Source organism: Cygnus olor, chromosome 1 (genome assembly GCF_009769625.2).
Source record: "Cygnus olor isolate bCygOlo1 chromosome 1, bCygOlo1.pri.v2, whole genome shotgun sequence".
Taxonomy (NCBI): Eukaryota; Metazoa; Chordata; class Aves; order Anseriformes; family Anatidae; genus Cygnus; species Cygnus olor.
Window position 1 is genome coordinate 118,364,026 of NC_049169.1, and position 27,498 is coordinate 118,391,523.

General features: G+C 35.1%; 1 protein-coding gene across 14 annotated transcripts in view; it reads left to right on the forward strand.

Moving 5' to 3' along the window:
* Window positions 1-27,498, forward strand: part of CASK (calcium/calmodulin dependent serine protein kinase) — a 217,900-nt gene that overhangs the window by 139,268 nt on the left and 51,134 nt on the right. For 9 of the 14 annotated variants that reach the window (XM_040545500.1, XM_040545497.1, XM_040545503.1 and 6 more), the window contains 5 exons: window positions 1,156-1,278; window positions 3,657-3,740; window positions 6,768-6,867; window positions 12,103-12,120; window positions 20,462-20,583. In XM_040545500.1, coding sequence (XP_040401434.1) covers window positions 1,156-1,278; window positions 3,657-3,740; window positions 6,768-6,867; window positions 12,103-12,120; window positions 20,462-20,583 — 447 coding nt within the window. The remainder of the gene's footprint in view (window positions 1-1,155; window positions 1,279-3,656; window positions 3,741-6,767; window positions 6,868-12,102; window positions 12,121-20,461; window positions 20,584-27,498) is intronic. The other 5 variants (XM_040545508.1, XM_040545501.1, XM_040545507.1 and 2 more) reach the window with 1 other exon arrangement.

The window sequence follows — 27,498 nt, forward strand, 5'->3', positions numbered from 1 at the left end:
TTATGTGCCTATTCAGTGAAAACAGTATAAGGATTTCAAAACAGTCTTGCTACACATTTGCAATTACCTTCATTTTAGTAGAGATGAAGAAGACAAATGACAACTATAAATGTGGATTTCGTAGCCAGATAATGTTCCAGAGTGCTCCAATTTAAAGCAATATTTTTTTTGTCCCAGACTGGTTTTAAGTAAAATTGACTTTTTTAAATGAACAGATTGAAATGTTGCAAAAAGACAAGTTATAATTTTGAAATTCCTTTTAATAAAACTAGCAATGTACCATCCAAATAAAACTTAATTTCTTCATAAATCAAAGAAAGTACTAGAAATAGCGTAAGGATAGGACCCTTTACAATGGTAAGAATTTTCCTGTTTTAGTATGGTTTTATTGGGTGCCCACCCTCTTCAATAGTTGAACACAAATCTGTATATGCACAATATGAAAATATGTTCTAAGTCATCTTTCTTGTTTCATAAATATACAGTTCTGCTCTAAGTGCACAGAAATCCGCAATTGCTCGTATTGTTGATCACATCTCAGTATGCTTTCCTGTCTGCATGGCTGAAGATGCTTAAATGTTGTTAAGTTGAAAGGAATTTATTGGGAAGAGCCATTGTCCATGATGTCTGTGGGATAGGACCAGAGTAGTTTGCAACAGGCATTAAATGTCTCCCTTCTTACTCAGCATCAGTGACTTTAACTTGTGGGTTGGTAGAGATAGATTATCTTCCCATTCCTTATATGATTTCAGGAGTAGGTTTAATTTCTGTGTTTATCATATGCATAGTTAACTGTCAGACAAATCCTAATTACTTTTTTGTCTGTGTGTTTTTTTTTCTAGTGGTCACTTTTATCTGAACAAAATGTATCGTAGGTAGAGAATTATACTGTAATTCTTTAATGCCATGGATATGTCAGCTTTTATGTGATGCAACATTCACAGTATTCAAATTTTTATGCCATTTCAAAAGCAACTAATGTTCAGTTTTGTGAGTTACTAAAAAGTTTGAAAACTTCTTTTCACATTTATTAAGATGCAATGCTTACAAGTACCAGCCACTCTTAAATCTCTGTCATTTACCTTCCATAAAGAACAGGTTCTGGTTTATATTCTTATTACTAATATTATTTCTTTTTTTCTTGCTTGTAATCAGATGAATCCTAGGCAGTGGAGCCATATTTCTGAAAGTGCCAAAGATCTGGTACGCCGCATGCTTATGCTGGATCCAGCAGAAAGGATAACAGTATATGAAGCACTGAATCATCCCTGGTTAAAGGTAGTAAAACCGGTTGTTTACATATCAGTTTTCTCTTCAAGGGTTAAAAAGATTTGTTTGTTTACTATTTTAAATTACACATGACATTGTATAGAATGTGTGATAATATATTTTAAATGTTTTGTGAGACTAGAGCTTGAGTTTTTGGTTATTTCCAAGCTTGAACCCTTGTTTAGCAGCAAGAGCAAACTCGCTTAAGCATCTTGGACAGCATCAGAGTATAGGGAGTAGGACTGCATAGAAATAAGCTTTAAGAAGGTATTCTTGTGTCTTTCTGTGGTTCTCAAACTCCAGAGGAGTAATTTCTGATCTCTTCTTAGCTCAGTCCTATCCAGATCTCCTTCCTATTATTGCAGCATATAGCAATTCAGTGTATTGCATTACTTAACTGCTTGCTTTCTTACCTTAGATTCACAAAATGTCTCACTAGAGTGAAATAACTATGTAGTGGTGAGTTGTTCAAAGGCTGCTATAACTACATAAAATTACATGGCATCTGGTAATCAAATTGTTTTTCAGTGGTGGCAGAACTTGCAATACAGTTTGAGCCAGTGGAAAAGCAGTTGCTGGACAATGCAGATTAACAAGAGGAGCAGGAGAATACACACCTAGCTTTCAGCAGTCACACAAATAAGTTGTTCTGAACATTGGAGTTGGAAAAGGATGGGTGTGTTGCACATTTGAAAAGTAGCAGGTGCTGGTTAAGAGCATTGTATTTTCTTTGGCTGAAACCGATTAATTAATTATTTTTCGTTTTTATCCTCTATTTTCTGTAATGTGGGCCCAGGGTATAGTCATATTATCATTAACTTAAATAGAGCACTCAAGTGGAAAGGGTGGGATTCTGGTGTCCATTCCTGGACCATTTTACCTAAGACAAGTGTTGACCACACACACACACACAAAAAAAAAAAAAGACACGTACAGGCTGGTATGTTCTTCTCCCTCCAAGTAAGTGGTCTAACTACTAGTGAATGGAGTTATTCTTTCACTTCTCTGATTTCTTTCTGGCTCTGACTCTTGCATTCCTACCTACAGAATATTCTAGTTTATAAAAAGAGGACAGGAGTGTGCACCTGTCAGGATTAACAGTTATGGCACTTTTCTGAATACTGGGAACTGCAGTTTTGAACCTTTCCACCCAAAGGGAGCTGAAGTTCTGTCTGTTCATCTGGGGCATGCATAATGAATCAAATAATTTCACAGAGCATAGGAATGGACACCACATTTGGGAATCCCAAATGATTACACTCCAGTAATTGAGTCTGTGGTAAACACAGGAGGCCTACCTTTGCCTGTAATGTGACTTTTTCTCATGTTGTGTCATTTAGATGACAAAGCGAGAGTTTTGATGAGGGTTATTTAAGCAGAAGAAAATGCCATCTATGTTGTTTGAGAAATTAATCTAGTTAGGCTTTTTTAAAAAAGTTCATTCTGTAATGTAAATGTGCAGATTCTGCTTATATTACGTTTGATGTCTGTGGTCTCTTGCTGGTCTTACCCTTATTTGTTGAAAGACAAGAAGAGAGAAGATTTAGTTTAAGACAGTCTTTCTTCCAAGCTTAGGCTGGCATTCTGTCAGTCAGTTGTCTCTTACTTTTGCCTAAGATGAACTGCCTTCCCTGTTGACTCAGAATTTTTTTCTAACCATTTTATAGATAGCAATCACATACAATATGGGATAGAGGCATCTGGCACCATACAGAGATTGAATTACTTCTGCCAGTGATTTCACTCTGATTCAAGAGGTCCATATGATAAACATTTACATTAAATTAATAAGTTTATGTAGCTTCTGTGATGATTTGGGGCAAGAGAAGAAAGTATTCAGCTGCTTCAGGTTCTCTTCCCATTGCATGCTATTTATTGGCACCTTTTTGGTCTGCATCTACAGTGGAGAATTCTTCATGAAAGCTAGCACCTGGTGTCAGCAGCCATCAAGCTGGCATTTCCTGCTCTGTTGTGCAGATACCCCATATCCCAAATTTAACCCAAGTATCAGGAACTCCTTAGGAGAGTGCTTGTACGTGTTGCTTCTCTGGGGTTTGTGTGTCCCAGCTTTGTGCTTGCCAGCTTCAAAGTTCAGTGTTAGCCACAAACTTCTACAACATAAGAGTAAAAAACAAGGATAGGGTCTTACTACAAAGTGGGAAACAAAATCACGAAACAAAAATATCTCTGGCCCCAAGTTAAGGATTCTTTCAAAATACCTCAATCTCTGTCAGTTTCTTAAAGTTTACCTTAGGTTGCACCAAATCTTCATTCTTCTTATGATACTTAGTAGCTGTTGCATTTCTTTCCTAGTTTGTTAATGTCAAGATAATGTTAAGAACTTGTATTTAATCTTTGTTTTGTTCTGTTTTGCTTTTTGTTTTAAGGAGAGAGATCGCTATGCATACAAGATTCATCTTCCAGAAACAGTAGAACAATTGAGAAAATTCAATGCAAGACGAAAACTAAAGGTAAAATAAATGTAGTGTTAAAACAACATAGTTACATAATTTGAATTTCAAGTGATACTTTATTAATTTTAAAAGCACTAAGAGAAATCTGTACTCTAAAGTCGGCAGTAAAATAACAAAGTTGAAACTGATCTACAATGTTCCATCACAATGATGTCTTATTAGGGATGTTCATCCCTTCTTAGTTCATTCTTTTCAAACTAAATTCCAGTGCAAATTGTCTGGTATCAACCAATGTGTGTATGAGGTCTTCTTACATTAATTCAGTAATTCTCCATCATATGAATTATTGGAGGGGAGTGAATAGTGGGTTCCATTATTACTGTGTTAAGTTTATGGTAAAAGAAACACAGTAATGTTAACTACTTTTCTTCAAAGAGAGCAAAGAAGTCTTCTTCAGTTCATCCCCTATACATAAGATTATTTCTCAACCAGATTGGAAAGAATGTTAACATTTTAGCCCAAAACAGCATGATTTTCCTTCAAAATGGTAAATTGGACCTGTCTTGGAAAGGTTAACAGAAACATCTTTAAATACTCTGAAAGGTCGGTAAAACTTTAACAGAAACATGCAGCATTACAACTTGCAAGCTATTTTAGAATTTGTAATAAAACACAGAACCATATATATAGAGAGAGTTGCTGCTTTGCAGAAGTTTAAGGTAGCTGCAAAAGCAACTGATGATTAGGATGTAACAGTTGCTGTAGTTTATGATAGCACTTCCTCTTGGGTGGTTTTTATGTCCAGATAATACTTTCATTAAAATGTTAGCTAGTACCTTTTAAAATGTGATCTCTTTTCCTGCCATAGACACAATTTCAGGTCTTTCCCAGATTTCTTCTGAGGGAAGCCACTATTTTTAGTCCCCAGAGAGCATTTCTACGTGCAGTTTGTTTTCTACCATTTATTCTACCAGTGCTACCAAAGCACTGTTCTGCAGAATGTTTCTTGAAATTGTGTTATCCAGTTTGCATATATAAGCCATTAAAATCTGAGTGGTTAAACTGTACTTTACGTGTACAAGTAAATATATGTTAGATCAGATGACCATTTTCTAGCTTTGTAATTTCCCATGTAACACTCATTCAGGCAGCCTGAGATTATTACATGTTCGTATAGATATCTCAAATGGATGTCAAATATACTGATGCTGTCAGGGTCAGATCATGAGAATTTGTCAAATAAGAATGTATTGCTTGGCCTTAAAGACTAAATTTTATACTCACTAATCAATCCAGTCCAGGTAAGAGGAAAAGATAAATACGGTAGTTATTTAGTTTACATTGTACTGTGGATATCTATGCCTCATGATTATTACTTTACCTAAAACCTTTTTTAATTTTTTATGAAGTATTTTTCCCTGTTGGAAAAAAATGATGTTTCCTCTGTAAAGCAAAGGATATATTAGAATGTTAATTAAGATACTAATACTAATCCTAACAACTGAATCTTTTAAAAATTTCTGACAGAAATTTAGAATTTTTCTTGTCATTTATAACAGCACACCACATAACCTGTGCTTTCTTGGGGAGACTACTAGAGGTCCCATCCCACCTTCCATCACCCTAACCTTTTATTGCAGCCTCTGCACAACATTTTTTTTAATCCCTAACAAATTAGGGCAATAGCTATGTACTTCTGCTTGATGTTTTTAACATAATAAGTATATTAGAGTCTGGAATACGTTGAACTGTAGGGAAAAAAATAATTTGTTCCTTTTTTAGCTGTCTTATCTAGGACCATTGTCTTCTTCATGAGTTTGTATGCTCCCTTTATCTTCTTTCTACCAAACATTCTGCTTCAGAAGTTAACATAAAATTAAAGATTTTTATAAAACCTGATGTGAATTTGAAGTTCCAATATAATTGGACATTAGTTCTGTAGAGTTACATTATGTGCTGTCTAATGTTTGGAGCTAAAACTGTAAAACATGCTGAATTTTTTTGTAAGCAGACAGAGTTGAAAGTCTGGGCATTGAGATTTCTGTTTTATTCATGACTACTCTCTAACTGTTAGGCATATTTAAAATTTCTGCCCAAGTCACCTGGTGCACTTAATGAAAACTTGCAAAGTACCTGTTGTTTTTAACAGAAATGTCCTGCCAATCACAGTGCTCAGAAATACGTCTAAAAAGATTTTCCCTGTCTGCCACCCCATAAATAAACTTGGAAGAATTTTGTTACTTCAAAAGGTTTGATTATAGAAAGTATCTGTTTGGGGGAAGAAAATTCTACCATTATTTGATAACTTGATGTAAGTTTTATAACTCAACCTATCCTGAATTTGGTTTTATGTAGATAAACTAGGATTTGTGGAGATTTTTAAGGACCTTTGCCAAATTCTTTTCTGTTTTCCAGAGTCCAAGGGGTTCTGCTTGTGTTCTTCAAGCATGAATAGTATCCATTGCAAGTGTGCAAACATCCAGATCTAAAAATTTCAAAAAGCAGTGTATTTATAGTCTAAGTATCATATTACTTTCAGATAAACCCTGTCCATTGCATAGACCTGTACATATTGACATGGTTTAGCACCTGCCTCAGTAAATTAAATTGTAATTATTTCAATTTACAATTTTGATTTGACTTGTACAAATTAACATATAATCTGAGCAAAATATTTTTATTCTTCAAGCATTTTATTTGGTTGTTTAGCATCATTGGAAACTGGTTTAAATTTGGCCTTCCATAATGGATGACTATTCTTTTTTCTATATCATTTAACTTTGAGAGGCTGAGTTATGAGTTACTTTTTATCAAAGAGGTTTTTAAAGTGCTTTCCCTTAAAGACTTGCTCTCATGAATCCCCTCACAAAGCATGTAGTTACTGTTCATTAATTTATGAACAGCTCTTTTGTTAGGTATGGTTACTGATAATATTAAAGCAGATGAAGACTATGAAATTTACTTACTCTTCACCAAAAAGGTATACACACAAGAAAGCTTGGGAGGTTGAGTGACTGAGGGTGTCTGAAAATGTTTCATTAACCTTTTTTGTGTAATTTAGACTTTGTGGGTGTTTTTATTCAGGGGGCAGTACTAGCAGCAGTGTCAAGCCACAAATTCAATTCCTTCTATGGTGACCCCCCTGAAGAGCTGCCAGACTTCTCTGAAGATCCTACCTCCTCAGGTATTTTAGCAGAAAGTATATTTACTGCAGTCTATCTGTGTTAATTCTCTACTGACTTAGAGTACCAAGTATTTATTAGTTTCTCATAATTTCATAAACTTGCATAGTAAGTTAACCTTTAAATGTGAAAGCATACATATTTTTCAGTCATAATGGTGTTAGTGACAGAAGAAAATCAAGAGAATATTTCTACAGAGCTGTAAGATTCTACAGAAATCATCTGAATTTTTATTTTATTTGATTTGATTTTATTATTTGTATTTATTTATGTGTATTTAATTACCAATAGCACCATAACCTCATATATCTCTTTACGTTCCTTAAGTGTAAAAGCATATTGAATTTTTGTCCTGAATTCTTAGGCAGAAGCAAGGTTCTCATACCCTAGTAATAGTTATTTACAAAAAGAAACCACTGTATACCAGAGACTCTTGACAGTTTTGGAGAACAGTATGGTTAAGTGGTCTCCTCTTTAAAGTGGGCTGGGCAGTATTTCTGGCATTATGAGCCAGATCCCCAAATCCTCAAGAGAAGAGGGACAACACATACCATTCTGTGGGCATGGAGCTGGGCCTTGGGCAGGAGTGTAACACTGCTTCCAGCAGTACTTTTGTCCTCAGCCCATAGTCGGGTATTTAAATCACTTGGTAGTCCATTTATTAAAACAGCCCTGTCATAATTATGTATCTTAATTTTCACATAACGTTACTTTCAAAATCTGCAATCCAAAAGCATGTGTTGGCCTAACTGTTCTAAAATAAGGATTTAGGATCAAGTTAAATGAACTTGTAAGAAAATCTAAGGCTAATATAAGTCTCTTTTATTTTTCTAAACAACTAAATAGTACTGGCAGAATATTTGAGCTAAGGATGCTTGTAACTATAAAGCTTTCTTTACTAGAAGATTATTTCAGAAACTCAATTACATGTGCTGAACTACTGTGTGCTAATGAATTCTCTAAGTGAAAATATTACTTACTGGCTGCAAATGTTAAGTATTGCTTTTCTTTCATATGAGCAAGTCATCTTCATGAATTATTTCAATGTCATTAATTTACAAATAAAGGGATATTTTTGTTGAAATTCTGAAATTTTATTTCTTGGAATTCAAGTTTCAGTACTTAAATACAAAGACTGCTTAGATGCTCACTTTTCATAAATTCCTTTGAAATGAATGGGGATCTCAGATCATTAATTGCAAATGGTAATTACAGCCTCGTGGCTTAACTTCTGGCAGCCAGCTTTGGCATAATTGATGTACCTGTAAGTAAGGATCTGTATATAGTTTTAAAGAAAATAAGTTGATTTGACTTCACCCAGAGTTACTTTTCAGTGCTTTAATTTTTGTTTCCAGCTACTTCCTCCATTTCAATAAAATGAATAGGCCACTGACATGATTGGCAGTGGTAACTTTCCTAGTCTAAAAACTGCCGTTCCTCTTTCCAGTTTCAGTCTCACATCAACAGGACATGTGTCTTCCTCAAGGAGTGATGTAATTGCAGACATCAGTGTACAGCAAGGGTACATGGTCTATTTTTTCTGCTCACAGAACACATGAATCCAGTACATACATAAATTCTACAGAATATCTGTGCTAGGTCCATTATTACACTGTGTTCACCTCTGAAATAACTGAAACGATAGCTTGGATTTCTTAGAAAAGCTTTATAATTTTCTAAAATAACATTGTCGATCTTACTGATGGGAGATCACAGTGATCAGGAAACCATTTTTAGTGAGTACTTTTCACTGACTACACTAGCTGATAAAATACTTAATATCTGAGGATAAACACTGAGCCTTCCAAGAAAAGATACTGCAACTTCCAGCTTCTGAAATTGCTAGATATGGAAATCTGTGTTGTTTCCTCTTCAGAATTGCACCTATTATGTTTTCGGATGTTTCTGACTTGCAGAGACAGGCTCTTGTGATGTTTCTAAACTGAACTAGTTTACAGAAATTAGACATAAAACCCTCGAATGTCAGTGGAAACTTGACTGTCTTCAGGTAATTTAAGTTTCCTTCCTAACAACTTACGATGTTACTTCAGATCATAAACTCTACTGAAGAACATTTAATATTTTAAATGTAGCTGTCTACTTAATCCTCCCATAAAATTTCATGAAGCATACCATTAAAATTAAATGATTCGTCATTGCCCAAATGAATGGGCAAATGTTTAGCTCCTACTGAGATAAAGATGCAGAAATGTAAATGCTTATTAAGTTATGCAAATTGTATATCCTGTCCTCCAGGTCTTTCTAAACACAGAAACAGAAAATTTCAGTTTTGTTTTCCAGATTAGGCTAGAGGTGTTCTCCCTCAGTGTCGTGAACCTGGGATTACTGGATGTTCTGAGCATTTCCCTATACTATTCCCACAGCAATAGCCTGTGATACCAAAGCACTATAGACAGCAAGTCAGATGACTTTTTGACATGCATAATTGCAGAGGATATTCTTATTAGAGTGCTTTCCAATGAGGATCAGCAAATTTCATAAATAAATTAGATGTGAGTAGACACAGATAAATTTAATTTAAAATCAACCAGATTTTTTTTTGCATACATTTTCCTTTCTTGGCTACAGACTGTGTTAAAAATTCTTGATTCCTGCAGCTATTTATTATTATATATTTGTTCGTGGTTATCTATTCCCTCTTTCATCAGCAGTTGTCCTCTGAATGACTTAAACCTTCTAGCGCTCTGTTGGCAACCTAGTAGATTTCAATCTTGCAGAATTTTGAGAGGCTATAATAAAGGCTTTAAAAATGCTTTGAAAAATTAGGTAAATATTTAATAACTAAATAATTGCAAATAATAATAAAAAATAATTAAACTAAAATATTACTTTACTGCTGATACTCTGTGTTCAGTAACTTCTCCAGTAAATGCACTAAACAGCTCATATGGCAAGTGTCTTGCAAATGTTTTAAAACATTTGACTGTTAAGCCACCTGTCTTCATGACACTGTAAAATGCCAGTTTCCCAAGCTAATGAATGTTTTAGATACTTTTAATATTCTGAAACAAATATAAAGCAGAAGTAATCAATTTGCAGCTCTAAAAGCTGAGTATGGCACATGAAAAAATTGCCCCAGTAGAGAGTGTTTAAAGTGGACCATGAAATTAATGAGGGAACAGAGAAATTCATAATGGGTTTGCTCTCTGGTGACCTTCCCCCTCCTGCTCCCTCCCACCCTTCTAGGTCCTCCTATCATTTGATTGCACATTAGATCAAGATAGAGGTTTTCCTTTGTTTATGTCATATGATAACCATTTGTCCCATGACAGAAGAGACCAGATGTATAATTTTCAAGTGTTTTGGTAACAATGCCTCTGGCTGAAGAATGAGCATCATCAGCACAAAAACTTTGCATTTTTCTGATTTTTCCTTCTTCAGTCACCCATTCTGTGGCAGACCAAGGAAACGCTGTGAAATTGTGTGAAAATTTTGCTTGGGAAGTTGAATTCAGGAAGGCCATTTAGTTTACTCTGGAGTTTAAGTAGATTCAGGACGTTTAGGTTTTTAAGCCAACAGTCGGTGAAGCCCATAAAATGAAGAATTTCTTTTACAACTTTGTATTTCCAAAAACCTTTTCATAGCCATATTTTCACATTTACTGAGTTGCTGTAGGAGTTAAGCCAGTGGGTCATCCATTGTCTTTGGAAAACTGAATGATTGATTTTTAGATTAAAGCAGATCTTACCTTTTAGTTAAAGAACTTTCCTCTATCATGCATGCTTGTATAGCTTGGTTTGTGGAGTTTGTATGCTGATATGTGACGAACAGTTTCAGAATAACTTATGAAGTTCTTGTAAAGCATTTTATAATGCTTTGTTTCAGTTTAACCACATAGAAAGTAGAGCAGCATATTATATGTTAGATATACTGACCAAATGTACTTATTTAGCCTAGGCTACCAAATAGCACTGTTGCAGTACTTCCTGAACATTTATGTGCTCTCTGAGCTCTGCGGTAAATGTGTAATGTGATGAACATAGAGGCAGTGCTTTTTTCTTGCCTAAGAAGCAGGCATTTTAAATCTACAAGAGTGTTTCTAGCTTGTTTCTTCAAATTGCAACGTAAAAGTTTCATATGGCATTTTTATAAATGCATCTCAATATTTTGTCTCATTAGTGCTTTACATAAATTTAAATTGTTATGCTTTTTTCCTTTTGGGACTATTTTGTCCTGTCAAATAAGACAATTTGAATAGTATGAGTTCTTGATTTTCAAATTTGAAAATAATAAAATTTTAAAAGCTCAGTCTGATAGGCTTTCACAGTGGGATCATGCAACAAACGTGGCCACTCGTTTAATTCAACTACTTTTAATCCACAGGTAGTTACGTGGAATTTAGATTCCATGAAACATGAGCTATGTACGCCCATAACTTAAAAGCTGTCAGTCTCATCTACACGAGGAAGAAAAAGAAATAATGTTATGCAAAAATTACCACTGATTTTCTAAATATTTGCAAAGGATCTTGTGTAACATTTTTGAGTGTATGGAAGAAGGCAATAAGTTGTATTCACCTTATAATTTACTGTCATTAATCCCTAGTTGTACAAGTATGACTGACTGTCAGTTTTCAGATAAGTCTGAGTGTTTCCAGCTCCCCATTATCTTTACGTTTTTTCAGCTATTTATCTTTGTTATGGTGTGTTTAGGTACAAAGATTTTTAAGTATCAATATAGAAAGTCACCATGAATTAAAATCAGTAATAAATGGTTGTATTTCTAAGTAGTTTCCGTAATTTAATCACTGAAACGTGTTTTAAAAAAATCAATATAATTGAATTGCTAAATTCTAATTAGTGAATATAAGTGTATTAAGCAATTAATATGATGTTACACTTTATTTACAGTATATCATGATAGTTTTTCAGTTCACCTGTTACAGTACTCTTACTTTAAATCATGTTTTCTCTGAGTATTTAGAAACTGTGTACCAATGTTGGAATAAATCTGGTATTTTAGGTGCCTAACACTTCATATATGTGCTACTTTCCCAATGCCAAGTGCTTGTTTTCCTCCCATCCTACTCCACAAATCCCATTTGCTTCAGACGTAGAAACCATATTAAAAAAAAAACGGGGGGGGGGGGGTATTGTCAGTTGCTTTGTTCGTACTATTTTTGGCTAAAGTAGTATGCTAGGTTGCAGCTTTATAAATCGCTTGTTCTGAAATCTTCATACTGTTTGTTGTTTGTCCAAATGCTGCCTTCCTACTAGGACTTCTAGCAGCAGAAAGTAGGTATCCCTTTGTTTTCCTTCAAGGCATATCATTCAGCTATTGTATATGTCTTTGCATGTTTAAAAATCAGCTTTTTTCTCTTCACTTTACTATTCTCAGTTTTAATACTGCCTAATCAAGAAAAAATAGCCTGTATGTTTTTGATTAAATCTGTCTATAACTTTCAAAGTATAGTTAACCAGAAGTAATATGATTTCCAGAGAATTCTGAATGTTCAAGGTTAGAGGCAGTATTAAAATTACCTGGTGTTTATTTTCGTTTTCAGTATTTGCAACACAACTGAAATAAGATTACATTTTCATTAAATTAATATGGGATAAAATTGTTTTGTTTTGCATTTTAATTCCCAAAATTAATGTTTTCATGGACTAACAACCTTTTTTCTCCTGAACACTAAGCATATACTGTAGTATTAATCATATATTTTTTTGCGATAACCTTGCATGAACTTTCTTGATTATTCTGTGTTGACGTGGTACATGATATATGCATATACGTTGTGTATATGCATACAGCTGATTTAAATAACTATACAGTCTGTGTCCCCTTAATGAAGGAATATTAGTGACGTGGAGGGTGGAGATTTCTGCCACAAGTTAGCTGCACACTTCATAAGAGACTGAAAGCACAAGCACTTCTAAACCTGTAGACTGTGCTAGACAGAAGAGCAGGTATGAAATTCTAGACCTTGTAATACAAACCACAAGCATTTGAAAACAAACAAATTCAGCATCTCAAAATACAAAATATAGAAAGTGTTTCTCTTCCTGTACCGTTTTAAGATCTGTAAACTAATAATTCTTCCGTCCTAAGTCAGGGCAGCAAGACACGTCTCCATTTCTGAACAAAGTCATGGATTTTTGTTTGTTTGATTCTTTTGATCTTAGAGGTTGCGGAAGTTGTTCCTTTTCCTCCTATTTCCCCTTCTCAGAATGCACGCCCAGTAATTTAAGCATGAGAACTCAGTGGATTTTTATATAAAAGTTTTTGAAACAGGATTATTTGTATGCAGTTGTAGTAAAAAAGAAAATGTCATATGAAGCCTCAGCCACTGATTTTGTTTGGGAATGTTCTTTCTTCAGTAAATTTACTGAATAGAAGGCTGTGCTGCCCACTTACTGGTCAGGAGAGGGCTTCTATGTATTTCTGCAATGCGAAAGAAAGTACTGAAGGCAGTAGTAGTGAAGGGCACTCATTTGTTAAAATAGTTCTTGGGTTGTTTGCATGTGAACATGCAACTTGTGAGGTGTGGGTCTATTCTGAAAAACGATACCTTCTCACTACGTTTCATTACCACCACCCTGGTCTGTCTTCTGTCATATTTGTGCCCAGTTTTAGAGTGAGAGATAGCTAAGAAAAGGAACTGGCAAACTTTGTGTAAAGGTCCCAAGTATGGAGAAAGCTAGAGACATGAACTCATAGTGCCCCTGTGTGTGCAGAATAAAACAATGGTTATCTTCAAAATCAAGCACCAGTTTCTTCCTTTCTCTTTCCTCTTCCTTGCTCTTCTTCCTCTCTCTTTCTTGCTCATTCGCTTTTTCTCTCCTGTTCCATATATACTACTCTTCTCAGCATTCCTGCTTGTGTTTAGGAACTTTTTTTTTTGGGGGGGGGGATGTTTTTTGCCTTTTTCCCTGTTTTTTTTCTCCTGCACCTGTTTCTTTTGGTTTTCTTCTCCAACTTTTACATGCTTTTCTTTCCTTTTGTGCATTCCAGAGGTGTTGCTCCCTTTAATTTATCCCTGTTTCTTTACCATATTCTTCCATCACACCTTCCTACCATATTCTTCCATCACACGCCTTCTTTCTTCAGTTTCACTGTAGTCTCCATAAACCTCCATCTTCCAGTTCTCTACCTTTACTTTTCATGCTTTTTTTAAATATATGTATGTGTGTATGTCTATATATATACTATTACCGTCTTGATTGTTTCCCAGAAACATTCACAGAATTATATGCATGCAGGAGAGTATTTGTAAATGTAGAGCATACCTAAACTTGGCTGTTTGGTTTCAGAACAGGAAGCGAGAAGTCAGTAAACACTATAAAGCTGAAATGAGAGGAGGAGAGAGTCCTTGCCTGTCTTTAGTTGTAATTACACTGCTACATATATATGTGAAACACGCATCTCCTGCCTTATTTTAAATTATAGGCATATATATATATATGCATGCTTCAGCTGTCATCTGTCCTGACAGAGACAGTTGCTGTGGAATGAGTGCACGGCAAAGAGCAACAAATTACCATGTGTGGTTAGAGGCCTCTCAGCTCCAGTGATTCACACAGATGTGGTTTAAAGTGAGGAAGATCATGTGAGCCTCAGTCGGCTTTCTGTTAAGCTGAAAAGTTACATCAACACAAGTAGTGGAAAGGTCCTGTCTCTGTAAAAAGATTCTTTTCTTGCCTTTAATGAAAACAGTGTATGTTTTGTATTTTCTTTACAGAAAGAGGCAATAGAAGGGTTCTTTCTTATATACTGTTAACTCTTGTCCACTGCTACTAAGGCAAATCTGATCTTCGTGTAACATGGGCAGAGAATTTTATAATTATGCTGATATTGAGCCTAGGCATTCATGCGTGGCTGATATGGACAGTTTTTAATGTATATCTGAGCATGATTTGAAAATCTCAGCAGACAGACACCCCATCATTTCCACAGCATTTTTGATGCAGTGCTTAATTTCCTACTCTGTTTAACATTTATGGCTTATGGTTTTGGTTTATTTTAATAAGATGCCAACAAAACAAAACTAATGGAGGTACGGATTTATACAGTTATCACTAAATAGGTAGCCTAAAGGTGTACATGTCGCTGGAGTCGTAATGCAAGACCAAAAAATCTTTGAATTACTTGTCATATGTTAAAAATAAAATTTTAAAAAATCCATGAAACTTGAAACTCACATTGCAGAGTTGATAAAAATAATCTCACTGTCTCTTCACCAGATGTACTGTCAGAATCTCACAATATTTACAAGATCATTTTTTTATGAAAAGAACTGCACTTGATTGTGCAAAAGATTATAAGCTTGTTTTTTTATGAGATTGTATCCGGTGCCTTCATTCAGTCTTTCTAAAGTCTATCAATTTCTGATGTTTTTTTTGCTGTCCTTGCTATATGTGCTAGCTTCAGACCTCTTCACAAACAAAGTGAAATATAAATCCAGCCTTCTAAAACGCCTGTGCTTTGAGACCCAGGATTGTTCTTTAATTTCATCTCCAATGGCTTCACACAAGAAGACAGCCAAGAGATGAAGCAGGCAAAAGCAGCTTGTGTTGATTGTAGATTGACTGGCATAAGGACAGAATTGTGGTATGCAGGGAAACTACAAATAGCAGCTAATCTTTGGTTAGTCATTTAAATGCCGCTGTAAAATCTCTAAGGCATAGTTACTTACCTGTAGAATAACACGTAGAATAGCTGAAGAATTGATCCAAATTAAGACAGTTTATGAGAATGAGCAGGATTAAAATTAGTAGTTGGTGTGGGGAAATTAACATAATACGATACAGTTCTACATATCCAGGGGGTTGGGATCTTGCCAGTGTCACTTTAATAAAAGTGTACTATTATTATAATGGCTATTAATATGTCTTCTGCAGAGTCATTTTCTGGAATACTAATTGCAGGAGACTTGCAAAAAGGTCACCGTTTTTTAGTGTTATATACTTAAACAAGGTCAGGCTTCCGTTCACAAATTTACATTGCTCAGAGGAGGGTTTATGACTGACCAAGGCTTAAAAGTGCATGCGTAGTTGTCAATATTAAACAAAAATAAGATTTGATTTTTTTTTTCTCTCTCAGAATGTGTTTGCCAGGCAGTCTCTGTGTTTAGCAGCAAGATCTAAGTATTTTTACCTAAACCCTCTTTTAGTCATACACTATCACGTATCAGCACTACATGAAAGGAAGCTAGTAATTCTCCCTGCTGCCTGTTGCATAATACAGGAAGTCAGTTCTACCTGCCCTGTTTTGTGAGCTTCCAAAAAGCAAACTTTCTGGGTGTTTTGTGGTGGAGACATATTTCTGTTGTAGAATATCGAGACTATTTCTTAGAATAGTATTTTCAAGATACTTTTTCTTTTCAAGAGAAGCAGTGAGCAACTACTTTATGCCTGTAAAGATCAGTTTCTAGCCAAACCACTTGTTCCAGGTTAGAACAGCTAGATGCCAGAATGCAGTAACAGTACTGTGCTTTACCAAAGCTTTTTCTACTTGCAACTTGATGAACCAGTGTCCATGATGCTCTAACCCCAGGTGATAATCGGGGCACTGTATGAGAACTATGAAGACTCTAGAGATAAAATTCAGAGAGAACTGTTTCTGAATGGCCATCTTTCCTAAATTAGGTAGTAGAATCTGCAGGAAATACCTGTGATAACTTTGACAACACAATGGGTAAAGAAATAATGCCAAGTTACTGTCTCATAAGGCAAATAGGTCTAACTGACAAATAATATAGATCTGCTTCAATGAGAAGAAAGGTACTCAATTCATCTTCCCATCTTCTTAAAAGCAATTTGGTATTATTCTTAAAAAGTCATTCTACTAATTGTGAAAGAAGTTTCATGTACTAGTAACGACTGCAGAAGACTATTGTAAGCATTCTGGCTGTTTTTTGTTTATTTGTCTGGCTGGTTTTTTTTTTAATGTGGTGAGAACCCATAGTTTTCAGCCTTTCAGAGATGTCAACACCAAAGGAACTGTGAATAGTCACAGCCATCCTTTCTTAGATAGTCTTATGGGAATACAGGAAAAATGAGGTTATACATACAGCCCGGAATACCACTGCTCCTTTGCACACACTGAGAACATGCAATTACAGTAGGATCCACAAGTACCACAATAGAACCACATTTGGTGCAGATTTTGTTACTGTTACTCTGAAGAAGAGTCTTCTACTTTTATCCCTGGCATTACAACCTTTCCTGCACAGTTGTATGTGTATATATTTTTATAGTAAATTGATGTGCAGGGTGATGTTCATCTCACCTAATTAGCTGAGGCTACTTGGAAGTTCGTTGGCAACAAGCAATGTTTTCTAACAAAGTTTAGTTTACAGAGTCTTCGAAGTCAGTCAGATTGGTCAATTTTGTGTCGTGTTTTTTTCTAGTTTCCTAATATTTATACATTTTTCTAATTTTTATGTTTATAGAGTCTGTCTGTAACTGCTAGAGACCATTTGAAATCTCAGCTTTAGATTGTATGACTGCATAACAACTCACTTAAGGTCTTTCTCATCTATGCTGAGGCTAAAATGGGTGCATTTTCAATGATGAAGAGAGATGAAATGGTATTTCTAGAGGATACATAGTATAACCATAAACATGAGTGCATTTACACCTTATTGCTTGTTTTTTGTTTTGTTTGTTTGATTGTTTGTTTTTTCTCAAAGGCTAGAAATTAGCTTAAATAGAATAGAATAGGCTTTTTTTAGGGGCAGGTGTTCTGCAAAAATGTGCTATTTTTATTTTATACAGTATCTTTACCTGAATTTAAAACTCTTCTGAAAGTTATTGTTACGCTTTGAACCAAGTGTCCCTAACAGAGTTTAGGTTTTCACAAAAATGCCTATAGAATTATTCTGTCACTATTTTAAACAATAATATGCTGTCAGTCTATTGCTACTATGCCTTCTTCTCATGCAAGTGCATGTTATTTGTAAATGTGTGATGACATGGAAGGACATGGTAGTAGATAGACCACAAGATTGTAGGTTAAAAAAAAAAAATGAAACTGATTTTTGAGAGGTTATCAAGTCACTGTCAGAACTTGCCATCAAATTTGTTAAGAATGTTCTTGGAAACTTTCTGTTACAGCCATCTGTTGGTTGCATTACAGCCAGTGCAACCAACAGGCAGGAGAAACAAGAGCTAATGTTTAATGTTCTGGAATTTCCAGATATTCAAAAGATTGTTCAGTTGCAAATGTTAAGGAAATAGTAACTTTTATTTCTCTTTGAAAGGTCCCAAAGTATTCCACAAAATCAAATTCCTAGAGTAAATAATACTGTCAAATAAAAAGTCAAATAAAGCGTTTGGTGATTGGCAAAGTAATAATAGAACTTAGAGCATGCTTCTCATCGGTTGTGGTTTTGGCTCCGGTTTTTGTGGTTATGAGCACCTTCAAGCAGTACTACGAGACTCCAGGATATCTAAGCCTTTGAATTGAATCTTCTCACATGTTTTCCTTAAAGTCGACACTGCAAATGCGTAGAAAGGGCTTTGAGCCTAGAAAGCAAAGTTTTGTTAGAAAACAATTAATTTAAACTCTGAGTTTGACAAGAATAGAAATAGAAGGGAATTCTAGTAAATTATTTTCTGTCAACTGTATCCTGGAAAGTCAAGCACTTTCCTTCGTCTTGAGGGTCTCATAAGTTCATCAACCTTCAACTGACATACAGAAAATGTTAAAAGAAACTCAGCACAGTCGCTTTTTGGTCCCTTTTTGAGTTCTTCCATGCCATTGAGGCTTAGTTGTGCATCTCTTTGTGCTCTTACCACCAGATTCCAGGTTCCTGTATTTCCTCAGGTTTCCTGCAGTGTCTCCAAGCGTGCAAGATGTGGTGCAGGCAGAGGAGTATAGAAGGTTCCTTTAAGCAAAGCATGCTTATTCACTGTCAAAGATGGAGCTGTTTTTTCTCTTCTTCAGCACACTAGCTCCGATGTACAGCAACTACAATGAGGCAAACAATGTCTTACTCCTTGCTATCCAGCCACCACTTTTTTAAAGAAACGTAACCTACGTTAATAAATCAGTTGCAAATAAGTAGTCAGACACATTTAATGACAGAGGATTAGCAAGTCTTCTTATTGCTTATGACCCATGAGTTGTGAGCAAGTAGAATAAGAGTTCTTAACCATGGTATCCAAAGAACTGAGAAAACAATCTGAGGTTAAGACTTTTACTAAATGTGATACAAGACTTTCTGGATTTGTAACTTACTCATCACAAGTCTTGTTTAGTAGTTTTTGTGTATTTAATTAAGATTCCATTTTTTTAAGGTTTTCAGAGAAGTAACTGAATTAACTTGACTCCTTGTGTGGTTGGGGGGGGTTTATTGTTATTAATTTTTATTATTATTTATTCTGAAAATACAGTAGGTTACAAAAACACCTAAGGGATGATAAGAATTGATCATATATAATAGGGTAGAATTTCAAGAAATACAATAATTTTTTTAGAATTTCATATATATTGTCTGACTGTCTTAACTAGGGCACTGGCAAGTGAGTAAGAAGCAGACAAAATGCATTAAGGAGAAATTACTGAAGTGCAGAATGTGTAGAATTCTGTATCCAGAGTTAAGAATTTATTTATGAGAGAACATTCTGCAGTTGGCTGTCAAAAACTGGCATTTTTACAGGCTAATACTGAATAATAAGATACCAGTTGCTTATACCATGGTGGAAAATCTGAAGACATGAGCTGTAGGTGTTTAGATAAGCCAATGTTAGCATTCTAGTAATGCGAGCAAGTGGCAGCCTCCATCAATACCTGATTTTTAAAACAAGGTGTTCCACAAGGAATCTATATGGGCTGTTTTACTGTGATTTATGTTGTGTTTCTCTGTCCTTCCCAGCTATGAGTTGAACTTTCCTCATGGATTTCCACCTTCCACAATGCCTCCTGGTTTTCCCTTATGTCTCCATATCCCTCATTTCTCCTTTCACCCTTACCCATATAAAAATCATCCCATCTTCCAATGACCCAAAACAATTCATTGTTCTCAAAAGACAGCAAGTGCTATATCTGGTTTTGAGATAACCAGGCAAGCAGAACAAACAGAAAACAAAAATCCGAGCTAACCTTACAGCGTTTTATTCCTACTCTAGAGGACAAAGCAGTCAGGTCTTTCTTTGTCTTCCCTCCTTTATCCAGATGCTGATTTTAAAAAGAATTTTGAATGCATTGTTTCTTTCAAATTTCTACCAATTTGGGTTGTATATTTGAAATGGGCCAACAGTTCAAAAAGTGAAGAAAGGGAAGGTTAAAGTAAAAATGGTAAGGACAGGCGGTTGGGCAGATAACCCAAGTGACTTTGTAAGACATCGCTGGAAACCAGACTAAGTACAACCAAGCAAAACTTAATAAATACCTGAGAGAGGTTTTAACCTCCCTTCAGTTAAACCATTTAATATGAATAATTACATATGGGCACTGTTGATATTCATGAAGTTTGTTCTGTGTGTTCCTATAAATCTCTGGCTTTTTTAAGATCCTGCTCCAGTTATACGAGATGAGGTAAAAGTTTCCTTTTCCAAAGTTCAGTTTGCCATGAGTCTTTGCTCTATCGATTTTTAATTTTTTTTTCCCCTCCTATTTATTGCCCCATAGGAGCAGTCTCACAGGTGCTCGACAGCCTGGAGGAAATTCATGCACTTACAGATTGCAGCGAAAAAGACTTAGATTTTCTTCACAGTGTTTTCCAGGATCAGCATCTTCACACGCTACTAGATGTAAGTTTTCTGAGATAAACAGTTTGAATACGTTTTTGTATCTGTTGTTCATTAGCCAGAATTTGGTTTTATCCTGCATATATTCTCTTATTGTTTCATAGCAAAAGTTAATTTATTTAGATGTGGAATGTAACAAACAACTAGCACTTGACAAAAGTACATTTTCGTATTATACATACAGAATATTTTAGAAAAATTAGAGTTAATTTAATCATATGTAAATGATTCATGCTTTGGTTTGAATTAGTTGCTGTACTTTAAAATAATTAATCATAATAAGCTTTTTTGATGTGATAAATGCTGGATTTTATTTTTTATTTTAAATCCAAAATGTAATTTTATAACTGTGCAGATTGACTTCTTTTTACTATTATTTTTAAGTGATTATCTTAGACAAATTCTATGGATATTCTTGAAAATATGAAAAATATGACATTTTTTCTATGTGAAACACCTGATCATGCCAGTTTCTGTCCTGTACTTAAACAAAGTATGTGATAGCCACAGTCATCTAAATCAACATTAGCCTGTGGTTCATGAGAGCCATTAATACATAGGACAACAGCTGATGTTCCACAAAAAAACATGCAAAAATCACAGAGTTGAAAGATACAGGTTAGTGCCTCGTGCTTTTTTTTGTTCTTTACGGTAGCAGTCTGTTCATAGTATTTCAGTAATGATAATATTTCTCTAATGGTCTGCTGTAGCCTATTAAGCCGGAAAAAAATGAAGTGAATTTATGTCATGTTTGCCATTCTTTTTAAGTCATGGTCATTCTCTTAGAAAGGGATACTTCTAAATGCACTCTATAACTCTATAACATATTTGTGAGAAGAAAACACTATCAAAAAGCGTTTTTGTTTTATTGTGCTGTGTGTAAGGGCGATAATAGAATCTTCCCAAAGATATTCTGAAGAGAATAATACAAAATAAAGTTCTAGCAGATTCTAGTGTTATGAGAGGCACATATGAAAGACTGAAGCCAGTTAAAGGCTGTTATTTGAAAGGGTAGGTTCTACATTTCAGAAACTTGAATGAGGGAGCTTTTTTGTTTATGCATTAATATAATGCTAGTTTCTCTCAGAATTTTGAAGAGCTCCTGAGTTGTACTTCAATGAAGTTCTGTTGGGGAAACCGCTTATTCCTCTCCAGTATTTGGGGTTAATGAAGTCACCAGAACAAGTCACCTATAAAATATTACATTCCACTAAGTAGGAATTTTGTAATCTGTCATTAAGTTGTCACTTTGCATTAAAAACTGCTGTTCCTCTTTCTTGGCCTTTTTCCACAGTTAAATTTGTTCTCATGTTCTTACTCTTTCTCAAGAGTTATCCTTATTTTTAGATTAGGCACATGATGATAGATCATTCCTGCTGCTGAAATACCTTCTTTTGCTTCTGAACTAACTTATTTTCTGAGAGGAAATAAAAGAATAGTCTCTGTGTTAAGAGTGCAAACTTGCTGTTTTTTTTTCAGATTGTGTAGATCACAAAATAGATGATGTCTTCTGAACAGGCACCTCTGAGGGCCACAGAAAGCAGGGTTCTTAGCATCCCATTGATAGTTCTTAGTTGATTCATTTCTGTATGTCTACTTAGATAACTGTCTTAAGTCTCTTTCCACTTGTGTGACAAAGCTGTTCAAACCAAGGGGGAAAAGGTGACAATTGCTTATAAAGTAATTTATATTCGCTCTAGGCCCAATCCTGCAATATACCAGCAGGTCCTCGTGTGAGCTTATTGAATAATTTCAATTTTACAGAAACTATTGGGGGGTTGTTTGTTTGTTTTACTGTACAGAAGTTAAAGAATTCAGTATTAAAATCTTAACTTTGTTTACCGAGGAAAGTAAAGAAAAGACCCTTCTAGAAACAAGCATTTGGAAATATTCATTATGTAAATATATATATATACATATTGTTTAATAATAGATATTTATAATGTAAAAGAGTAACTGTGGATTGGACAGGTATTTTTTCTCACTTCTTTTAGAAATGTGGTGATCATAATTCCAGTGAATACTGTAGGACATTCCTGTTTGAGACTTAGAAATTTCTGGGTTTATGACTATATAAAACTTTATAGGTTGTTTCATTCTGGATTCTGGTATCCAGTTTAGATCATAAAGAATGTAACGAAGTTAAGTAAAGGGTATAAATAACTTTATGGAAAAAGGGAGGTAAATTTAAGTAGTGAAACAGCCTTTTATTACCACTGACAGGTTTTTAGAAACCATGTGAAATGATTAAGATTTTTTAATTGACTTTCATGAAAAAGATCCTGGGAGGCATTGCTGTCTTTTGTCAGCGGTACTGATCAAGAAGTTGGAAACAAATGTGAGGAGATTACTAATTTTGGAGACATTAGTGTTTGGCTGTTTTCTGTATCGTAACAAAAGATTTTACTTCAATGGTTATCTGTTTTGAAAAGTATACTGGGCTTCAAAGGCTGTGCCTAATGGGGAAGATCTTAACAATTGTGTTTGATCTCTATCAATATATCAAAGGAAGCCAGGTTTGCTAAAAAGTAAAACTAGAAGCTGCTATTTTACACAGCTGCCTACATAGAAGGAGACAAGAGAAAACTTTCTCCTATTGAGTCAAGTAGTTTGGTCACCTCTCCAGGGACGGTTTCTGTGGGTGATTCTGAATGCAGATGTCGTTCGATTTACAAGTGAGATTTTTGCTCAGCGGGAGAACAATATCAGCTTTTGTGTGACTGGGGCCTCTCTGTGCTTTGTCCGTGTTTGTCTTCAGTCAGATAGCATGCTCTAGGCTGATATCTTTTGGCCGTTAACTTAAGAAGTTTGTTGCATTATTTTCGTAGACAGATTATTTGAGGTAAGTGTTGCTATTTCTGTAAATGTGTCTGAAATAGAAACAGGATGAGTTTTGAAGAAATTTTATTTTACCTTTTGCTGGTGTAATACCCTGCACGTGTATAGTTTTACCTAAATGAGATGAAATAATTTTTGGAGTGGCTATCTGAAACATATCTGTATGTTTAGCTACTTCTTCCCTTTAGAGTTTAATTTACATTCAAAGTGCATATATTTATTAAAACGTACTGATTTTTCAAGAGAATCTCGCTTTTAAGTCTGTTTTCCTTGGCTGCTAATGGTAACGCTTCAAAGGAACATGCATACATGCACATTTCAGAGTTCCCTTAATATTTCTTTTGAACTCAGTCATCCAAACAGATTCGGTCCTAAAGTCCAGACTTTTAAGGAAACATATTTTCTCTTTTGCTAAAAAGAATGTCGTTGGGTCCTCAGTTTAGTATCTTACATGGTTGGCTAAAACTTTCAACTGGATTTATTTTGTTTTGCTCTGTTTACCCTTCCAATGCTGGACGTTGGCAGGACATTTGAATGTCTTTTATTATAGTATCAGCCATTCAACAGTGTCCAGTCATGATTGACATTTTAGTTCTCCATTTGAAAATGTTCAAAACTTTTCATCCATTTATCCCTGCTTTGCTCTTTTCTGAGCAAATTTGACAAATCTGTCGTACACTTTGATAAAAGCAAATCAAGAGACAATTTTATTTCTATTTTCACAAAGCTTTCATTTCCCTTTTCCTTTCATTTCTTTTAAACCGTTAATAGACTGGTGGAATTTCTGTATGTGATACAGAAAAGAAAACAAACACAGCAGTTCAGTATAAAAAGCTTAAATATTTTTATTAATTGTCTCATTTTTCCTTATTTTCATTTGCATAAGTATGATTTCCTATGTGTAGCACATAGTGTGGTTCAAGTTTTTTTGACCAACGTTTGTCCTTACCCTCTTGGATACTGAGTATGCTAAAACTAGTAAGTGGAACATGTTTCAGTGAAACATGAATGCATTTCTTTCCCAATATAAATCAGAAAGTGTATGTGTACTAGATGTCTTGCCAAATTCCCTCAGAGCATGTTATGCTTAGGCAAAATAAATCTTTCTCATTTTTAAATCACCTTGTTTTCCTATTTTTAATTATCCTTTAATTGATATGTTTGTAAGACAAAAGCAAATGGAAAATAATTGTTTAAAAAAAATTGAAAGAAAGAAACTATGTTGGCAGGATAGCACCTTGCTATTTGGGGAACCAAATCTGGCTTTTCTCCCAGACCAGCAGAGGCAGCATGCTCTGCCCCAGAGAGTGGGAGGGACTGTCTCCCACTGCAATGGAAACTCCTTTCCCAAGTAGTATACAAGGAACAGCGACCAAGCCTTAGGGAGAACTGTTGGAAGAATTCTTTCAGCAGGCGTACTGGATCATCCTCATCACCAGCACAGTATGCTTTTTCTCTAAAAGGTAACTTGTCTGGAAGGCCATATCTGGGGGGAAAAAAAAAAAAGGCAGAGTCTCTTCTAGAATTTCTTCTGCATTGTTTCATAATCATTCTCTAAAATACCTTTCAGTTTCAACTTCTTTCATGTGCTTGAATTTTATTTTCTCTGTTCCCAGGATATGTAGATCACTCTGCTAGTCAGCATCATCTCATTGTTTTCTTGCTCTTCTTGTTTCTCTGTCTTACAAATTTATATAGAGAATTTGTCTTATATTTAGTCTTCAGAGCAGAAACCATTTTTCTTCTATGTTTTGTTAATATATAATACTGATGTGTGATGGGATTTCTGAAACACAAGACTGATAATGCAAATAAGAAATAAAACTAACATTTATGTTGATTAAGATTCATTTTTTGAAAAAAATGTATGTATCCATCACTTAATGACAATGCAAAATTCTGGGTTGGATTGCATGGCATTGCAACAGTTGTTTTGTTGCAGTTAGCCTGTCTGCTTTCTAACTAATGTTCTGTCGTTTCTGAATATTTTTAAGCATACTACTAATGTGTTGAATCATCAAGTGAAATACAGCTTAATAAAAAACATACTTTAAATGAGGATAACACTATTTAGCCCATTCCTCTTGACCAAATATCAGTTCTCCTGTGTCAATAGTTTATCATTGTGTGTGTGCACATCAACATTATGTTATTCCAAAAGCATAAATGTGTAGTCACCTTTTAGTATGTAGAATCTAAAAATTCTTTGATTACCATGTATTCTTATGGTGTTGGGCCCTGATCTGTCAAAGAACACTAAAGCACGTTCTTCACACTTGTGGAACATTTAATGAACTTCACTAATACTGTTTTAAGATGTGGAGGATCGTTTTCATGGTTTACTTTCCACATTTTCTTTAATTATTTTTATGTTGACTGTAGTTCAAATTAGTTTCAATTTCTTTTTAACCATAAGGGCTATCTTTTTTTCTTTTTTTTTTCCTGTTAAAACTTCTTAGTCTTGGATGATCTTACTTCTCCAGGAGCTTGGGACTTACTCTAACAACGGGAAAAAATAAGGAATGTGTTGAGTTGGAAGGGATGCTACAGTGCCTGGGATATGGTCCACAAACATTCAATAATGCTTCTGGTTTGTTGGTGCTGGGAGTTTTCTCCAGACTGGTATTTCTGTCTGCACTTAGACTACATTAGGTACCCAAAGGCAGTACAGTAACATCTTAGTAAAATATGTTTCTGTCTTTGAAGTCAGTCAGGCCTCACTGCATCCTGCTTCAGTAATTCAAGTAGTTGTCTGGTGCACATTGACTGTTGTCTGTACTAATGAGCTTGCTGCAGTATATTTTTATTCTCAGTATGTCATTACAAAAGACTTACATGGATAGGGAGAAACAAAAATGGCTGTAACCCCAACATTCACACCTCCCAGTGCAAGATACACTCGATGTCACGTAGCAGGTGAGAAGCCATGTTCTTTGTAGACCCTCATTGTAGCCTTACCTAGTTGTATTTGGGTTCTTTGTCTCCCTGGAATGAGGTTGATGGTCATTGATATCCTCTCCTTCAAGATGGTGTTCGAACCCTGAAGGGTTAGTTCAACTGACAGAAATGGGATTGAAGCCTATTTAGGCTTAACCTGAGTCTATAGTTAATGCTGTAGATTACTTGCCCATACTGGAAGGTGGGGGCAAGATGGGGACAAAGGTTATTCTGTAGAAAATATCAAGGTGTGATCCAGGTAACAAGTCTTTTTATAGCCCTTCTTGCGTTGAGGGGTTGGTTTTCCATGATGCTGATGTTTACTTTTATCAGCTGCTTGGTGTCCTCATAATCATATTTTATGAAATTTCCTGGTTTTGTTGCTCTCCACTGAAATCTTCTACATTGTTTGATATTCACCTGAACGTGTAGTGCTCAAAACCAAATAATAATGGAGGAGGATCATCATATGATACTTCTTTAAACTACATAATTACCACCCATGTCTTTCACATCACTACTGCTGGTACTTTCACTGTGTTGATTTTCAGATATTCTGTGCTAGTTCTTTTGGTACTAAGTGAAAGCAGAAATGTTGCGTCATCCTAGGTTCGTTTCTTTCAATCTTTCCAAAAGAAGTTAAAAGGTTTACAATGTCAACAAAGAAAAATGTGGGTCATGATTCAGGAACATAGTTGAGACTAAAAACAAAACAAAACAAAAAGCTAGAGGGACTTGTGGCAGGGAGTTCCTGAAAAAGATTAGATGGCATATGGAAGATATCTTGTAGTCTAGAGAGGAGGAGTGAAAAGTACACTGGATGTCTACACTGAGCTCATGAGGAGATCGGAGTATGTCTTAGTCTACTTAAATCTAAAAAGTTTTTGTCACTATGGTTTTAAAGTGTTGCATGTATTTATGTAAGATTATTCAATCCCTGTCTTTGTTTAACACACTTTCCAATTTGGAAGAATGTATGTTGGCCTACATACATGACATATGATGTGGAATTTTGCAACCTCTTCCTCGTCAGCAAGCTATGTGCATGTATTGTCTGTCATATCTTTTTACATCTGCTGTCAATTCTTGAGAACTGCTGCTTCCACAGTCAGTGGAATTTTTGTGATAGTCATTAATGTAAGT